The sequence below is a fragment of the Equus asinus genome, chromosome 27 (assembly GCF_041296235.1).
Source record: "Equus asinus isolate D_3611 breed Donkey chromosome 27, EquAss-T2T_v2, whole genome shotgun sequence".
In the NCBI taxonomy this organism is placed as follows: Eukaryota; Metazoa; Chordata; class Mammalia; order Perissodactyla; family Equidae; genus Equus; species Equus asinus.
This window is the reverse complement of record NC_091816.1, coordinates 5,666,284-5,686,245: the sequence shown is the minus strand read 5'-3', so window position 1 is coordinate 5,686,245 and position 19,962 is coordinate 5,666,284. Positions and strand designations below refer to the sequence as shown.

Below are 19,962 nucleotides of genomic sequence, written 5' to 3'. Positions count from 1 at the left end.
TTATTCTGTTACTATTTCTCCTTTTATGTCAGTTAATAATTGCTTTATATATCTAGGTGTTCCTATGCTGTGTGCATAGATATTTACAAGTGTTATATCCTCTTGTTGGATTATTCACTTTATCATTATTTAGTGCACTTCTTTGTCTCTTGTTACAGTTTTTGTCTTAAAGTCTGTTTTGTCTGGTATGAGTATTGTTAACCCAGCATTGCTATTTGCATGGAGTATCTTCTTCCATCCATTCACTTTCAGTTTGTGAGTGTCTTTAGGTCCGAAGTGTGTGTCTTGTATGCAGTGTATATTTGGGGCTTGTTTTTTTATCCAGTTGGCCATGCTATGCCTTGTGATTGGAGCATGTAGTCCATTGTCATTTAAAGTAGCTATTGATAAATATGTGCTTACTGCCATTTTGTTACTTATTTTCTGAGTGTTTTATTAGTTCTTCTCTGTTTCATCTTGTCTTGCTCTCTTCTCTTGTCATCTGATGGCTTTCTTTAGTATCATGTTTGGGTTCCTTTCTCATAATTATTTGTGTATTTGTTATAGGTTTCTGGTTTATGAGTACCATGAGGTTCATATATAATAAGCTACACATATAGCAGCCCATATAGAGTCAATGGTCTCTTTAGTTTGACCTCTTTCTAAGAAGCTTTACTCTTTCCCTTCTCTCTTCCCACATTTTATGTTTTTGATATCGTATCTACCTGTTATATTGTGTTTGTGTATCCATCATCCTGTTATCATTGAAATAGGTAATTTTAGTACTTTTATCTTTCAACCTTCATATTATCTTCATAGGTGGTTTATCTGCTACCTTCACTGTACTTTTGCCTTTAACAGTAATTATATTGCCTCTTTTTTTGTTGATAATTTTCTTATTCCTATTTGTGATCTTCTCATTCCCACTTAAATAAGTCCCTTTAGCATTTCTTCTAAAACTAGTTCCTTGCTGATAAATTACTTTAAGTTGTGCTTGTCTGTGAAACTCTTAATCTCTCCCTCCATTCTGATTGATAACCTTGCCTGGTAGAGTTTTCTTGGCTGTAGATTTTTTCTTTTCAGCACTTTAAATATATCATGCCACTCCCTTCTAGCGTGTAAGGTTTCTGCTGAGAAGTCAGCTGATGGCCTTAGGGGATTTCCTTTGTATCTCACTTGTTGTCTTTCTTTTATGGCTTTTAGGATTCTCTATCTTCAATTTTGGACATTTTAATTGTAATGTGTCTTGGTGTGGGCCTCTTTGCATTTATCTTGCTTGGTGCTTTCTGTGCTTCCTATATTTGGATGTCTGTTTCCTTCCTTAGGTTAGGAAAGTTTTCAGCTGTTATTTCTTCAAATAGATTCTTTGCCCCTTTGTGTCTCTCTTCTCTTTCTGGTACCTATAATATGAATGTTAGTGGCTTGATATTGTCCCAGAGTTGCCTTAAGCTGTTCTCATTCTTTTTAATTCTTTTTTCTTTTTTTTTGTTCACCTTGGGTTATTTCCTCTAGTCTTTCATCCAGCTTGCTGACCCATTCTTCGGCATCATCTACTTTGCTATTGATTCTCTCTAGTGAATTTTTCATTTCCAGTATTGTATTCTCCATTTCTGTTTTGTTCTTTTTTTTTACTTCTTTCTCTTTTTTTGAGGAAGATTAGCCCTGAGCTAACTACTGCCAGTCCTCCTCTTTTTTCTGAGGAAGCCTGGCCCTGAGCTAACATCCGTGCCCATCTTCCTCTACTTTATACGTGGGGCGGCTACCACAGCATGGCATGCCAAGCAGTGCCATGTCCGCACCCAGGATCCAAACCGGTGAACCCCGGACTGCCGAGAAGCAGAACGTGCGCACTTAACCACTGTGCCACTGGGCCGGCTCTGATTTGTTCTTTTTTATGTTTTCCAGTTCTTTGTTGACATTCTCACTGTGTTCATCCATTCTCCTCCCAAGATCGATGAGCATCTTTATGACTTTTTTCCTTAAACTCTTTGTCAGGTAGATTATTTCTGTTTCACTTAGTTCTTTTCCTGGGGTTTTGTCCTGTTCCCTTGCTTGGAATGTATTGCTTTGCCTCCTCTTTGTTCCTCTTTCTCTCTGCTTATATCTGTGTATTAGGTGGGCCAGGTATGTCTCCTGATCTTGGAGAAGTGGCCTTATGTAGTACACACTTTTTGAGGCCTAGAAATATGCTTACCTCTTGTCACCACTTCCAAATGTCCCAGGAGTGGCCCCTGTATGGGCTACATGTGTCCAGTTTTGGCAGTGTTGCTCTTGCTGCAGGTGCCCAGGGAGTCTAGGCTGTCTCCCTGACCAGCTGGTTGTAGTGCTTAGCTGCATGTGGCTGCTGTGGATCCTTCAGTCAGTTTATCAGGGTTGGGGAGCCCCAGCAAAGTTGGCTGTAAGGTCTAATAGCATGTTCCTGTTGGAGTTTTCTGTTAATTGTGTAGGTCCCCAGTGTGGCTGGTTTCTAGGCTCATGGGTTTACAGTTACTCTAGGCCTCCAACCTGCAAGGCTGTTTTCAGCCCTCTTAGGATTGCAGCTAGGTGGGGCTCGCCCCAGCCATGGGAGTACCCAATTGTTTCATGCTTTGGAATGTGGGGCTGATCCCCTATGTGGCTGTCTGAGAACCACAGATCTTCTGCCCCTGATATGCCCCATGGCCCACAGGTCCACACCCACCGTCAACACAGTCCTGGCCCACACATAGTTCCTGAACCTCTGGAGTGGATCCTGTTGCCCCACTGCTGAGGCCCCTGCACACTCCACCAATGCTCCACACTCTCCATCCATTCCCCATGAAGGCCCTGCCCCACAGAGGCCAACCCACTCACCTACCTGCAGAGGATCCAGGCACCTCATCTCTGCAGGCCCAAAAGCTGCCTGAGGCATTGCTGTTGGCTGGGGCCAGTCCCTAGGACTGGCTGCCTGCTCTGGCTGAGCTGGATTAAGTCAGTGCTCTAGTTGGTGGGGCAGACCCTGGGATAACAGGCCAGGGGAAGAACTCCAATGGCATCTGCCAGCATCTGTGTCAGCACACATGTATTACATCACAATAATGGCTGCCACCAATGTTTCAGTCCCTGAAGAGGTCTCACCTCTCACTGAGACGCACCCAGAGCCTATCAGGTGAGTCTCTTTTCACCAGAGGACTGTGCACCTTTCTTTCTGGTGAGTTTAGGTTGCCTTCTGAAATGGTGAATTTTTGTGTGGGCCCTTTAAGAGCTGGCTTGTTTTCCACTTGTGTCTGCTAGCTTTTCTAGGGGCATTCCCCATTGTAGTTCATAGCCAGAAAATCCAGATATTATGAGATGCCTTTCTGTCATGCTAGTCCAAAGGATGCTTATAATGGCAACACTCCCCTGCTCAGGCCCCCCACTCCTCCAGAGAAAGCTGTGTACTGGCCGTCCCTGAAGCTCTGCAGCTTGTGAAGGTGGGATTTTCTCTCCAGACCTGAATTTCTGCTTCTTCTGCCTCAGTCAGGACTGTCCCTTGTTGTGGGGATTCTTTTTATCCAGTTTTCAGTTCTCTCTCAGGGGTAATTGTTCTAAAAATTGTTGTAACCTGGTTGTGTTTGTGGCATGAGGTGAGTTTAGAGTCTGCCTATGCTGCCATCTTGATATATTACATGCATTTTTAAACACTTTTCTAAATGTATTACAGAATGGCTATCACATCCATTCCCTGAAATAACAGTGTTCTCAACATAGCAAGCAGTTAACACTAATGTAACCATCTTTACAGAAAATTCTCCCTTTCACACTCCCACCTCCATCCTTTGCTTCTTGGTTCAGGGACTCAAATCATTTTTATTAGTAACTTGTGTATTCTTTTATTGGTCTTTGTGCAAATATAATTTATTCCTATTTATTTATTCTTATTGTGTCTCCTTAAACAAAATGATGCTTGTCATATGACTCTTATTTTGCCCTTGCCTTGTTTCTTAATATTTGAGAGTCTTCTTCATATAAGAACATAAAGCTCTTTCTTATTTTTAACCACTATATGATAGGGGCTAGAAATCATCATGTGATTGTGTGTAGTTTATTTATCTAGTTCCCTAATAATGAGCACTTAGCTAACTTCCAATATTTTATTGTTATAAAGAATCTTACAGTAAAAAAACTTCATATATGTGTCATTTTATGTATGTACATATGTGTCTGGAAGGTAAATTCCCAGCAATGAGATTACTGGGTAGTGTAACTATAATTTTGATAGCTAATACCAGATTTTAGCACTTTGCATACCCATCAATAATGTATGAGAGGGTCTCTGTCCCCACAGTCTTGCCAACAAAGCGTATGGTCAAAGTTTGGGTTTTTACCTGTGTGGTATGTGAGAAGTGGTACCTTGGCATAGTTTTCATTTTAATTTCTTCTTTATGAGACATATAGACAGACAGATAGATAGATAGATAGATAGATAGATAGATAGGCAGGTAGATAGGCAGGTAGATAGATAGATATAGACATAAAGATAAATAAATTTCCTTCCCTTGCAATGAGAAGTAGTTTTCTTTCCCAATTGGTAATTTGTCTTTTGACTTGGCTTTTTGTGTGCGTATTTTTAAACTGCCATACAAAATATTTATATTTTCATGATGCAGAATTGATTCGGTTTTTTATTTGATGATTTCTGGAGTTTGAGTCATAATTAAAAAGGCCTTCCCACTTCATGGTTATAAAGGAAGTTTTAAATTTATTTTCCATGGAAATTTTAGAATCAACCTGTCCAGCTTCTAAAAAATGATGGTATTTTTATTAGGACTACATTAAATTTATGAATCAACTTATGGAGAATTGTTGTCTTCAAATCACACATGTATCATGTTTTTCTACTTGTTTTGTCCTTCAGAAGTTAGTTTCTCTCTATAGGTTTTATAAATTTATTGATAACTTTTCCTAGGTTTTTTATCTTTCTGGTTGCTGTTATAAGTGGGTCAGCTGTCTACTAACAAGATGTTGTTTTTATGTATAAAAATTACTTAATTTTCATATACAGGCATACCTCATTTTATTGCTCCTTGCTTTATTGTGCTTCTCAGATAACTGTATTTTTTACAACACTTTCCACCAGCAAAAAGATTAAAACTCACTGAAGCCTCAGGTGATGGGTAGCATTTTTTAGCAATAAAGTATTTTTAAATTAATGTATGTTACATTCTTTTAGACATAATGCTATTGCACACTTCAAAGACTACAGTATAGTGTAAACGTAATTTTTATACTCACTGAGAAACAAAAAATATCTTGTGACTTGCTTTATTGTGGTATCCAGTTTATTGTGGTGGTCTGGAACTGAATCTGCAATATCTCTGAGGTATGCCTGTATTTATTTTATATCCTACTGCCTTACTAAATTTATTGTTTTTAATAGTTAAGTTTATTACCTTGGTTTTTCATGCATACAATCATGCCATCTATAAGTACAAGTAGTTTTATCTCTTTTTTTCCTAATTTTGTATTTTCAATTTCTTTCTCTAATCTTACTGCTCTGGCTAATTTAATACAATGTTAAATAGTAGTGGTAATAATGGTAACATGGGTCATGTCTGTTTTCTTCTTTACTTTAGTGGGAATATTACCTTGTTCAGTAGTATGCTTTTTAGCTTTTTGGGCTAAAATGTGTGTTTGTGTGTGTGTGTGTGTGCACTTGCACATGTGTGCCCATATCTTTGTGTGTGTATAATATTAAGGCAGTAGCCATAGATCCACGTTATACAAACAGTTTGAAAAATAATCTTTCAGCTTTTATAGGGATGATATAAGATATTCTCCTTAGCTCTCTTAAAACAAATAATTATATTAATATATTTCCCAACCTTGAACTGTCCTCGCATTCCTAGAAGAAACATCACTTTGGCATGATGTATTATTTTTTAAATAGAACATTGAACTTTGATTCCATTAATAAGTGAGATTGCTGAAAGAGAATTTATCCCATTAGAAATGGAGAAATTAGGGTACAATCAGCATCCTAGAACTTCAGTAATACTCCTTGGTATCTTGGTATTATTTTACTGCAGCAACATATTTTGCATATCTACAATGAGTAAGGTCCTAGAATAGGTACTATTAAAATACAATAATTAATTATAATTTTCTATGGTCTCTGTATTCCAGAAGCTTATAATCTGGTATGAATAAGTCATACAGTAGGTACTATGAACATTGCAAGTTTAAGTTCTTTTAAACATTTTACATCAAATGTTTATTGAGATAGTATAGTATAGTGATTCAGAATTTAAGCTCTGGAGGCCAACTGCCTGCCTTAACTTAGCTCTGTCACCTAGGGCAAATGCCACCTCTGCCTCAGTTCCCTCACCTTTATTTTTCTTATTTTTTTTACAACCTTTATTGAATTAAAATTGTCAAATAAAGATTGTATATATTTGAAGTGTACAGTGTGATGTTTTAATATATGTATACATTGTGAAATGATTACCATAGTAAGGCTAATTAACATACCTGTCACCTTACATAGTTACCATCTTTTTGTGTTTGTGGTGACAAAACTTAAGATCTACTCTCTTACTAAATTTCAAATTTGCAATACAGTATTATTAACTATAGTCACCATGCTGTACATTACATCTCCAGGACTTACTCATCCTACAGAACAGAAACTTTGTACCCTTTGAGCAACATCTTCCTATTTCCTCCATCCCTAACCCCTGGCAACCACCATTCTTCTCTCTGTTTTCATGAGTTGGACTATTTTAGATTTCACTTAGGTGAGATCATACAGTATTTGTCTTTATGTCTGGTTTATTTCACTTAACATAATCTCCTCCAAATTTAATCTACGTTGCAAATGGCAGAATTTCCTTCCTTTTTAAGGCTGAATAATATTCCATTGTATATATATATCACATTTTTTCTATCCATTCATCTGTCAACGGACACTTAAGAAGTGGGCCTCTTGTGCAGAATCCCACATGGCTGGAGGCACTCAATATGCTCTCATCTTCCCCTGAGAAATCATGGCTCAGGGTGTCTCTCTTAGCACTGAGCTGTAGTGCCTTGGGGTAAAGTGAAACTGTTCTTTCCTCCTCCTTTGTATCTATTCTTGGATTTTCCCTCCAATGAGGTGCTGGGACTTCTCCTCTGGACTCTTGGACTCCCAGAAAGTACTCTTATCCGTGGGTAGTTGTCAAAATCATTTCTGTGGGGAGATGAGGGCTGAAAACACCCCTTCTGCTATCTTGCTGATGTTACTCCACAGATGAATGTTAGTGCATTATCTCTACTTGTTTATAGTTTACAGGAGAAAAAAGAATGAGAGTGAGAGCAAGAGAGAGAGAGAGATTGACTCAAAGTCATGTATAACGAAAAGCCCAAATTAAACAAGTACTAATTAAATTAAAAGTGGGAATGCAGAGTTTAGGTATGTTTAAATTCAGAGAAGGGATAGGAAGGTGTTCTAGGTTATGGAAACAATGTGCTTAGAGGCATGAGACTAAATAATTTTGTAGTTCTTTTCAAAGAATATGGAATTCATAGTTAGAACTAGAGCTGGAACTTTGAATGAGGGAAAGGATACAAGAAACATGGAAGAAGTGAAACGGTAGATCTTGACAACTGATTTGATGTGGAGACTGGGTGGGCAGTATTAAGTAAAAAATAACTATTACTGAGTCCAGCTTATTAGGAGTATGCCTAGAGTTTTAGGGAAACTCTTATCTATTGGGAGAAGTCTCTTGGATGGAGAAGAGTGTAAACAATACTTAGACATTGAATTAGAAAGCCAGAGTTGGGTGTTGAGAGCAAATACTTGGAAACAAGTGCTGGAAGGGTTAGGTATAAACGATATCAAAGAGCCAGAGTAAAGGCAGCAGAGAGGACACAGTGCAATTGTGAACTGAAGTGCAGTTGAGACCAAAGGAGCATTTCGAATTGAGAATTGAATACCAAGCTTCTTTACACACATTCTGGAATGTTTGTTTTGGTGGGGGCTCTAAGATGGCAGAATATGTTGGGAGTGTCTATACCTTAGTGATTGAGAGTATGGCTCTGGATTCAGATTGCCCAAGTTCAAATTCATCAGTAGCACTTATTAATCATACTACCTTGAGAAAGTTATTTATAGTTTCCATCTGATGTTTTATTTGTTCAATGGGGATAAAAATAACATCTTTTTCACTGGCTTGATTTGAGGAGTAAATGGAATAATTTATGTATATCTCTGAGAACAGTGCTGTTATTATATAACAATTTATTTGGGCCCTTGCTCAAAATAATAATGTTAAGTTGTAGAACAATAAAGTCATTCCTATGAGAAACTGGTGAGCTTTTTTACATGAGAAGGAAATTTTTAATCCATGCATTAAAATTTTTTCATTGTCACTCAACATAATGCTTTTGATCAAAATATTTGGTCAAAGTCTGTGGCAGTCCTAACCAAATGTGATGAGAACAGTAAAGCCATCAAAAACTTGGATCTGTGGGGTATGTTTTAGAAATCCAGAGTGCTTAATCTTGTTTAATGAAGACTATCTTCCAAAATCAAAACAATTAAGGACATATGGAAAGATCATACCCCAATTTGCCTTAGATTAGGATTTTATGAACTACAGATAAATTATTACTGGAATTTCTCTCCTTTGAATTGTTTGTCAAAATTAATTGTAAACGTATACCTATTTATTTAGCTATAAAGATTATCCAGATTATGTGGGAGCAGCGTTTCCTGGAAAGATGTGCATTACCCATTATTCTGCAGGAATTGCTTTGGTATGTAATTATTTAATCTTTTTATTTAAAATATTTGTACATTTAAGAATTATCCAGGGCCAGCCCTGGTGGCCAAGTGATTAAGTTTGGTGCGTTCTGCTTTGGTGGCCTGGGCTTGGTTCCTGGGCACAGAGCTACACCACTTGTCTGTCAGTGGCCATGCTGTGGTGGTGGCTTACATACAAGAGGAAGATTGGCAGGAGATGTTAGCTCAGGGTGAATCTTCCTCAGCTTCCTCAGCTTCCTCAGTTTGTAAGAGAATTTGAACTGGTTAAGGAAGGAGAGAAGTCACTAAGGAAGTCAGGAACAGTGAAAATGTGGGAACCATGGTTTGGATATGCTGGTGGGTACATGGATTGTTGCAGTTGGGTCCTGGAGGAGTGATCAGGAAAGAAAGTAGGTGGTCAGGATGTGGGATGCACTTTAGAGAGATGATGGAGGAGTTGCACTTATTGATACAGGTCTGTTGACAAGGCATAGGGTGGGAGCCATAGGAATGTATGACTGAGGCAGGGTGTAGCATAGAACCATTGGAGGAGATGAATTCAGAGCTTTTATACTTATACTTTTACAAAACATTTCGTTTAAAAACTCTTATACTTTTGCAACAATTGAACATATCTCTAAACAAGAATTGTTTCTTATGCCTTAGACATAATGTAAATCGTATCATACTGTGTCATTCTGCAATTTGAATTTTTTTGTTTCCACTTAGAATTTTGAGATTTATCCATCCTGATACATGAAATTTTAGTTATTTTAAGACTTTTTTTTAAAGATAAATTTTAGGTTCACAGCAAAATAGAGAGGAAAGCATGGACATATCCCATATATCCCCTGCTCCCACATACGCATAGCCTCCTTTACTATTAACATCCCATCACAGAGTGGTACATTTGTTACAAATGATGAACTTGCAGTGACACATTCTAATTACCCTAAGTCCATAGTTTACATTAGAGTTTACTCTTGGTGTTGTACATTCTATGACTTCTGACAAATATATAATGACATATATCTAACATTTTAGAGTTAGATCTATCATACAGAGTAGTTTCACTGTCCTCAAAATCCTTTGTGTCTAGTTAATTTTTTGCACTGGTGTGTAATGTTTCATTATATGAATATGCTGCACTGTATCCTTTACACTTTTCTTGGGCATTTTGGTTGTTTCTATTTTTGCCATTACAAACAATATTTCATAAATATCTCTCTACATACCTCTTCCAGTTTCTATTTGATCCTTTTCTTTTTAAACAAACCTCAGTTTTCAGATATGCATACTCCTGCTCATATAGAAGTCTTCATTTCCTAGCTTTTCTTGTAGCTAGATTTTTCTAAGTTTCATCCAGAGAGATGCAAGCAGAAATAATATTTGGAACTTCCATGAAGCTTCTTTAAAGGCATGGTACCAATTCTTCATTGTGGTCTTCTCCAATCTGCTATTTAAAATGCCATGTGAAGACAAGGTCATTACCTAGGCATGATGGACTAGGTAGCTGGAGAGTCCAGGTCCCTAAAGATCAAGAAGCTACTTTCATGTGAGAGAGAAATAAACTTATTATTATTAGTTATTATTTTGAGTTTTCTGTCTCATGCAGCTACATATAATCCTTGCCAATTCAGGAGTGTTTCTTCTAAACAGCATATAACTGGAACTATTTTTCCCTATTCAATATAAAAATGTGTTTTAATTAATTTCAGTTTAAATTATGTGCATTCTTGTGATTATTGATATTTTTAGAGTTAACACTATCACCTTATTTTCCATTTTTCTTCTTTGTTTCTTTGCCTCCACTTATATGCCAACAGTTATTTGGTAATATTTCCTTAATATTACCAAAGGAAATTATAAATATACTTCAGGCAGAAGGAAGTGATCCCAGATGGGAGATCTGCGATTCAGAGGGAATGAAGAGTAATGAAAGTAATAATTGTTTGAACATAGCCTGTATGAATCAATAATAATGGTGTCTGATGAAATTAAAATAGAGACAAGATTAAATTAAAACAAGTAACAATAATGGGTCATAGGCTGATACCACTGTCTACAGCTGTGGCTGGAAAGCATGTGCCAATTCAGGGACTACATTTCTCAGACCTTGTTATATTTAGATCAAGCCATATAATATGAATGGGAGTAATGTATGTCACTTCTTGGTTGGAGCAGTTAAAACTGTGTGAGCCTTTCTGCTGGTAAGCTTAATAGAAAGGCTGTAAATAAGGACAGGAGCACAATATGTAAGTATTTCAACACGAGCATGTGGAAGTCTACCCACTACCCAGGAGTATCTGCACTGGGCTTTATGTGTGTGTATTAAACAACTAAGATTTTAGATGCTTGTTTATAGCAGCATCTAACATTACCTTAAATTGTACATATAATAATATATAGATTGAAGGAGCGTAAATGGAGATAAAATTTTTTTTTTTTAAGAAGCAGTATTGTCCCGGAAGAAGATAAAAGATGTTGATTAACTTTAGACTTTGATAAGTATGTATGTTGTAATTTACCAGGTAATCAGTAAAAATATGAACAGAAAAATGGAATTAGAGGAGCTATTAAATTATTAGAGGACAAGTAAAGATAGAAAAAGAAATATAAACTACCTGGAACAAATAGAAAAAATTGAATCCAAAAATGTCAGAAATACATTAATTGACTACATTATCCAATTAAAGGACAAAGGTTATCATACTGCATGGAAAAATAATCCAAATATAAGCTGAGATATATGGAAATATATTTCAAACAAGAAAACTGAAGATTGAAAGTAAAACTATGTATCATGCAAATACTAATTAAAAGAAAGGTGGTATAGCTAAAGTAGATGATAAGAAAAAAAGCGTTACTGGATAGAAGTAGAATATTAGTTCATAATGATAGCAAGTTCAATTCACTAGGGAAATATAGCAATTAAAAATTATAGGAGACAGATCTCATCAAGATGGTGGCGTAAGCAGACTCAGAACTCATCTCCGCCCACGAACACAACCAGGTTACAACTATTTTTGGAAAAATTACCCTGGGGAGAAAAATTAAAACTGGTTAAAAAGAACACCCACAACAAGGGACAGTCCTGACTAAGGCAGAAGAGGCAGATATTCCTACGGGAGGGGAAAAAAGCCACCTTTGGGAGCAGCGGAGCTTCTCAGCTGGCCAGGCAGGAGCCACCCTAAGGTATGCAGCCCTCCCTGGAGGCGTGAGGTCCGGAGCAGGGTCCGATACTGCTATAAGCATCCTTCAGACTCAGCCCAACTGAGACGGTGGTCTTACTGTCTGGCTTTGCTGGCTGTTAACTGCAGTGAGGATACCCCCAGAAAAGCTGTTGGCCAAAGGCTGAAAAGACCTGGGTCTTAAAAGGCCCACGCACAAACTCACTCATTGCAGCAACCTAAAATCACCAGAGAGAAGGTGGACAGTCCTTTGGTGAAACGAGACTCACCTGGTGGGCTCTGGGGGCATCTTGGTGAGAGGAGGGACCTCTCTGGAGATTGAGACATTGGTGGGGGCCATTGTTCTGAACTGGCCCAGGCGTGCTGACATGGAACCCAGTGGACACCATTGAGGTTCATCCCTTGGCCTGTTAGCCCAGGGGTCTGCCAGGCCCACTAGAGCACAGATTTAGTTCAGTTCAGCCAGGGCAGGCAACCAGCCCTAGGGACTGGCCCCACCTAACAGCAAGCCCTCAGGCTACTTTTCAGCCTGCATTGACTGAGTGCCTTGATTCTCTACAGGCAGGCAAGGGTGTCTGCCTCTGTGGGGCAGGGCCTGTGTGAGGACCAGGTGAATTGTGGGGGGGCATTGGTGGAGAGGTTGGGGCCTCTGCAGTGCAGCATCGGGGTATGCTGCAGGGGGTTGAGAAGTGCACACGGACCAGGACTGTGTTGACAGTGTATTTGGTCCTCTGGGGGGTGAGGCTTATCAGTGGCAGAAGACCTGTGCTTCACAAATAGCCATAAAAAGGATCAGTCCCACCTTCCAAAGCCTGAAACAATTGAGTGCTCCTGTGCCTAGGGCCAGCCCCACTCAGCTGCACTCCTAAGAGAACTGACAACAGCCTTATAGGCCTGAGGCATTTAGCAATTGTAAGCCCCTGAGCCTAGCAACCAGCTACACTGGGTACCAACCCAGTTAAGAGGAAAACTGCAATAGGAGTGTGCTGATAGACTTTGTAGCCAAGGGTGCTGAGGCTCCACAAACCAGATTTACAAACAGCTGGCCAGGGAAGGAAAGATTATACTCCCTGGGTACCTGCAGTGGGAGCAACCCTGCCACAGCAAAAGGACACAACTACCCCACAAAGGGGTCACTCCTGGATCTTCTGGACTGGTGAGGAGAGGGAAGCACACTGCTGGGCCTCATAAGGCATCTCATACATGAGGCCACTTCTCCAACATCAGGAGACATAGCCGACTCACCTAATACATAGAAATAAGCACAGAGAAAGAGGCACAATAAGGAGACAAAGGAATACTTTCTAAACAAGGGAACAGGACAAAACCCCAGAGAAAGGACTAAATGAAACAGAAACAAGTGACCTACTCAACAAAGAGTTCAAACAAAATATCATGAGGATGCTCACAGATATGTGGAGAAGAATGGATGAACACAGTGAGCACATCAGCAGAGAACTGGAAGATAATTTTTAAAAAAAACAATCAGAAATGAAGAATACAATGTTGAAAACGAGAAATTCACTAGAGGGACTCAGCAGAGTAGAGGAAGCAGAAGAACAGATCAGTGAGCTAGATGAAAGACTAGAGGAAATCACCCAAGCAGAACAGAAAAGAGAAAAAAGAATTAGACAGAATGAGAACAGTCTAAGGGAACTCTGGGACAATGTCAAGTGTGCTAACATTCAGATTATAGGTGTCCCAGAAGGAGAAGAGAGGGACAAAGGGGCAGCTCTTTGTAAATCCAGTTTGGAGGGGCCTCAGCACTGTTGGCCACAAAGTCTATCAGCACACTCTTATTGCAATTGTCCTCTTAATTGGGTACCCCAACGCCACACTGCAGAGGCCCCCACCTCTGCCCCAATGCCCTCCACAGTTCACCTGGTCCTCACACAAGCCCTGCCCCATAGAGGCAGACACCCTTGCACTCAGTCAATGCAGGCTGAAAAGTAGCCTGAGGGCTTGCTGTTAGGTGGGGCCAGACCCTAGGGCAGGTTGCCTGCCCTGCCTGAACTGGATTAAATCTGTGCTCTAGTGGGTGTGGCAGACCCCTGGGCTAACAGCCCAAGGGATGCACCTCAATGGCCCCCACCCGTGTCCATATCAGCACGCCTGTACCAGCTCAGAACAATGGCCCCCACCAGTGTCTCAGTCTCCAGAGATGTAGAGGGACAAAGTACTGCAATTAAAAACCAAAGATAAAGATCCATTAAAAGCAAAGACAGAGATTATCATGCAAGACAAACACGCATGCACATGTTCTGCTTACAACTGATGTGTCTAAAATATGGCACGTAATGGAAGTAAAAGATTGTGAAAATATACCATAAAAACAAAAACTCTAAAAACTTTTACTTAACTATTATAAAAAGTGGTGCAATGGACTTTGTTTTACATTCACTTTTGCACATCTATTTGATTTCTTAAATTGTTAGCCATGAAATCTGATGGGTCAAATATATGCACCATTTAAATTTTCATAAATATTATATTGTCTTCAAGAAATATACCAGTGTTTGTTCCCACCTGTCATGTATAAAAATGTGCGTTTTGTCCAATTCTGGCCGGGTAGCTTCTCAGTCTTTTTAATCTCCTCTAACATGTTAAATCCATCGTTAATTTACATTTATTTCATAATTAATTGTACAATTCTTAAGTAGGTATGTATGGTCATTATTTGCCATTTGCATTTCTATTCGTCCATCCATTGTGAAAGTACTGGGTTATACAAATTTTATAAACTTTGTAAGTTTTTCCAAACATGCTTTTCACTTTACTTTGTGGCTAGTGTCTCCTGCCATATTGGTGCTTCATATTTTCTTTAGTAATCCATAAAAAAAGTGACCTGTGTGTATTGTATCAAAATTTTTTCCTAAATCACTCACATATCCTATTATTTACAGTTTCTTTTCTATTTATTTTTCTTCTTATTCAATTTTAATTTAGTTTTGCATTAACCTATTTCTAGATTCTCTATTCTGCTTCCAATCTTTGCTGTGATTCATATACCAGATCACATTTATAGATATTTTTTAGCCTTCCTATTTTTTAGCAAAATAAATTTTGCTATCTGTGTCTGATTAAACAAGCTTTAGTTTTCCCTCTATTTTTGGTAAATATTGGCTCTTATCAAAGTAACTTTTTAAAATTTTAGCACAATTTGTAATAAATTTCAACTTCCACTATTTTATAATTTCTATGCCTTTCGAGAGTAAGTCATTTCAGATGTATCAAGAATGTTACATAATTTTATTTTTAAAATGCAAGAGATAATAAGAGGAAATCTCCATGACATTTGAAAAGATATTGCATGGACATTTATTATATTTTATTTTGAAAATTATTTTCCATAGTAAAAAAAACCTAGCTATAATATACTAACCTACAATACTTTAATAACTTATACAGAGTGACAATCACAAATAATGCATTTAATTTTTATGATGCATATAAAGTGTTCTTGTTTTTTATTTGGTTTTGGTTTTAGGCTTGCAATACTCTCCTTAGTTGTCACTGTGAGGCTGGATATTCTCCTCCATCTTGTGAGCCAACACCATCATCACCAGGAGGAAGTACTGATGATGGGTTTCGGCTTGTGGAAAGTTAGTATTAGATCGTGTGCTCCACTAGAGCTTTTTGCACTCACAGAAATGTCAGAACATCTCCACTGTGTATGTGGCTGTTGAGCACATGAGATGTGAATAAGACAACTAGGGAACTAAAATCTCCCTTTTATTTTACTTTATTTAATGTAAATTTAAATAGCCACTTGTGGCTGGCAGCAACTATATTAGACAGTTGGCCCCTCAATAGTTATTTTTTATTTAGCATATTTGGTTTTCTAAACAAATTTATACACAGTAACCCGGGCTGCCAAAGCAGAGTGCATGGAACTTAACCACTAGGCCACTGTGGCGGGCCCTTAGGTAGCCTTCTGTTAAAAAGATGTATTATAGTTTGTTTATCCATTCACCCACTGAAAGGTATTTGAGCTGTTTCTAGATTTTGGCAATTATAAATAAAGCTGCTAGAAACATGAGCACATATGCTTTTGAGTACATACAAGTTCTCATTTTTGGTGGGTAAATACCTACGAGTCAGATTCTTTTGTTTAGTAAGTGTATTTTTAATTTTATAAGAAACAGATGAACTATTTTCCAAAGTGGCTGTACCATTTTTCCTTCTCTTCCTTAATCTGTGAGAGTTCCATTTTCTCTATACAGATGATCCACACTTCAGAAGCACTTGATATCGTCATTTTTTTGGTTTCTATTGTGATTTTTATTTAACTTTTTATGTTGAAATAATTATAGATTCACAAAGAGGTGCAAAGAAATGTAAAGTTCTGTGTACATTTTACTCAGCCTCTGTCAATGTTAACATGTTTCAATGCTATAGTAGAATATCAGAACCAGCGGACACTGGAGATGGACATTGGTAAAATACACAGACCTTATTGAGATTTCACCAGTATACATGCACTCATTTGTGTGTGTGTATTTCATTCTGTGCAGTTTTACCACAGGTTCACATTGTGTAACCACCACCACAGTCAACACACGGAACTATATCACCACTATGTAGCCCCTAATATTACCCCTTTATATAGCAACACTGGTCCTCTCTTTCCCCATTCCTAACTCCGGGCAACTACTAAACTGCTTTCCATCTCTTTACTTATGCTATTTTATGAATATTATATAAATGGAATCATACAGCTTGTATCTCTTTCAGATTGGCTTTTTTCTCTTGCATAATTTGCATGAACTGCATCCAAGCTGTTGCATGTATGAATATTTCATTCCTTTTTATTTATGTCTAGTATTCCTTTGTATGGTTCTCTCAAAACTTGTTTAGGGGCTGGTTGAGTGGCATAGTGGTTAAGTTTGCACACTCTGCTTTGGCAGCCCAGGTTCACAGGCTTGAATCCTGAGTGTGGACCCACACACCACTCATTGAGCCATGCTGTGGCAGCATCCCACATACAAACAGAGGAAGATTGGCATGGCTATTATCTCAGGGACAATCTACCTCACCAAAAAGAAAAAAAAGTTTAATTATTCACCCACTGAAGGACATTTGAGTGGTTGCCAATTTTTAGCTATTATGAATAGATCTGCAATGAATATTTATGTAGAAGATTCTGCATGAAAGTAAATTTTTAATTCTCTTGGGAACACACTCAAGAGTGAAATTGCTGGGTTGATTGTAAGCTATTTATAGTTTTAAAAGCGACTGCCAAACTATTTTTCAGAGTCACTGTAACATTTGAGATTCCCACCAATAATATATGAATGACCAAGGTTTTTGGCATCCTCACTGATGTTTGATGATACCACTTGTTTTTTTCTTAGCCATTCTATTAGGTCTGTACTAATATCTCATTGTGTTTTTAATTTGCACTTCCCTAAGGGGAAATGATGTTGAATATCTTTAATGTGTTTATTTGGCATCTGCATATCTTCTTTAGTGAAAAGTCTGTTTATATCTTTTGCCCATTTTCTAATTGGATTTTTTGTTTTTTAAAAGTTGAATTTTCAGAAATTTTTTATTTTTTAGATACATGTATTTTGTTGGATATGTAATTTGAACGTATTTTCTCCAAGTCTGTAATTGGTTTTTTCTCAGACCAAAAACTTTTTTTAATTCTTATTTTGATAAGGTCTACTTTTTCCTTTTTCGATGATGCTTTTGGTGTCAAGTGTATGAACTCTTTGTCAGTCTTAAATCCTGAAGGCTTTCTGCTGTGATATTCCTAAAAGATGTGGTTGTCTGTTTTACGTTTAAGTCCATGATCCATTTTCAGTTACAATTTATAAAGGGTAAGAGATTAATTTTTTGATTAATGGATATCAATTTCTCCTGCGCAATTCTTTGAAAATGCTGTTTCTTGTCTGTTGAATTGTTTTTGCATCATTGTCAAAAATTAATTGGACATTTTTGTGTTGGTATATTTCTCAGTTCTCTTTTCTGTTCCATTCATCTACATGTCCTTCTTTCCACCAATGCTACACTGTTTTGATTATTGTAGCTGTACAGTAATCTTAACATTGAGAAAAGTGATTCCTCCCACTTTATTCTTCTTTTTCAAAATTGTTTTGGCTATTCTAGAGTCTCTCTTTTTCTTATACATTTTAGAATAATCTTGTCTATGTTTACAAAAAAATCTTCCTGTGACTTTTATACAAGTTATGTTAAACCTAAGGATCAATTTAGGAAGATTTTACATCTTTACTATTTATTATTGAAACTTCCAGTCTGTGAACACATTATGTCTCTCCATTTATTTAAGTCTTCTTTGATTTCCTGTATCAGAATCTTGTAATGTTCACCAGGCTGCATGTGTTTTATTATTTCATATTTTTCTATTTCATAGTTGTTATTTTTCTTTACAGCAATTGTAAATGATGTACTATAATCAAACGTATTTTTATTTTGTATTTATAAACACCAATTAAAATGATTAATCTTTTTTTTTTAAAGATTTTATTTTTTTCCTTTTTCTCCCCAAAGCCCCCCAGTACATAGCTGTATATTCTTCGTTGTGGGTTATTCCAGTTGTGGCATGTGGGACGCTGCCTCAGTGTGGTTTGATGAGCAGTGCCATGTCCGCGCCCAGGATTCGAACCAATGAAACACTGGGCCGCCTGCAGCGGAGCGCGCGAACTCAACCACTCGGCCACGGGGCCAGCCCCCTAAAATGATTAATCTTAATGTTTATCACTCCTATGCCATCTAACTCCTTCCAATAAATTTTGAATACATATTTGTCCACTTGTGAACCATATCAAAAAATGTTTATGTCCACTTGTTATAAAAGATGAAAGGATATATTTTAGATTTTCTTTACAATACAGAATGTTCCAGATATTTGTGACAAAATATTGCTTGCTGAAGTATGACTAACTGGATGAGAATACCGTATTTCCTTTCTGTCATTAGAAATAATCTGTTCAGTCATTGATTCTTGAGTTGGAAGAAAATTATGATTTCATCGTCAGAAGACTCATACTATGGGATTTCAATTCTATGACCAATTTCAACATCATCATTACAGGCTAGAGTTTTGCTCTCTGTTTCTTTGCATTTGTCTGATTAAAAATTATAAAATGTCTTTCTCCATCAATATTCTTGTCTTTATTACTATAGCGGTAAAAAAAAATTCTGAATTCTCGTTGTGCTCAATAGAAGCCAAAATAAAACGACAAATGGACTCCAGGGCTCTTTTGTACCTTCTTGAAAGTTGATACATTAGTTTTGGCAACAGATTAAGAAAAATGAAATTTTTCAGGGGAATACAGTGGGGAACCAAGAAATAAATTCTCACATACATGGTCTAATGATTTTCAATAAGGGTGCCATGACCATTCAAAGGGGAAAGGACAGCCTTTCGACAAATAGTATTGGGATGACAGAATATCAATATGCAAAAGAACGAGGTTGGACACTTTAACTATATACAAAGATTAATTCCAAATGGATCAAATATTTAAATGTAGGAGCTAAAACTATAAAACTCTCAGAATAAAACAGAGGTGGAAATCTTCATATCATGGGATTTGGAAATGATATCTTGGATATCACACCAAAAGCACAAGAAACAGAAGAAAAAAGAGATAAATTGGAATTCATCATAATTAAAAACTGTTGTGCATCAAAGGATACTATCAACAAATAAAAGTTAACACACAGAATGGGAGAAAATGTTTGCAAATCATAAATCTGATGAAAGATTATATCCAGAATGTGTAAAGAACTCCTACAACTCATCAACAAAGAAACAAATAACCCAATTAAAAATATGCAAAAAACTTGAATAGATATTTATTCAAAGAGGATACATAGATGGCCATTAAGCGCCTGAAAAAAATGATCAACACCACTAATTATTAGGGAATTTCAGGTAAAAACCATAACAAGATATAAATTCACACCTGGTAGGACGGCTATTATCCAAAAAATTCAGAAAATATCAAGTGTTGATGAGGATGTGGAGAAATTGGACCCCCTGGACATTGCTGGTGGGAATATAAAATGAATCAGACTCAGTGGAAAATAGTATGGTGGTTCCTC

The 19,962-nt window shown here is 37.3% G+C and overlaps 1 protein-coding gene across 1 annotated transcript in view; it reads left to right on the top strand.

Annotated features, from left to right (window-relative positions):
- LOC106827904 (uncharacterized) overlaps positions 1 to 19,101 on the top strand; it is an 89,448-nt gene extending 70,347 nt beyond the window's left edge. Inside the window, exons 5-6 of the mRNA XM_070499717.1 lie at positions 8,631 to 8,712; positions 18,403 to 19,101. Coding sequence (XP_070355818.1) covers positions 8,631 to 8,712; positions 18,403 to 18,417 — 97 coding nt within the window. The 3' untranslated portion in view covers positions 18,418 to 19,101. The remainder of the gene's footprint in view (positions 1 to 8,630; positions 8,713 to 18,402) is intronic.
- Positions 19,102 to 19,962: the final 861 nt, after the last annotated feature.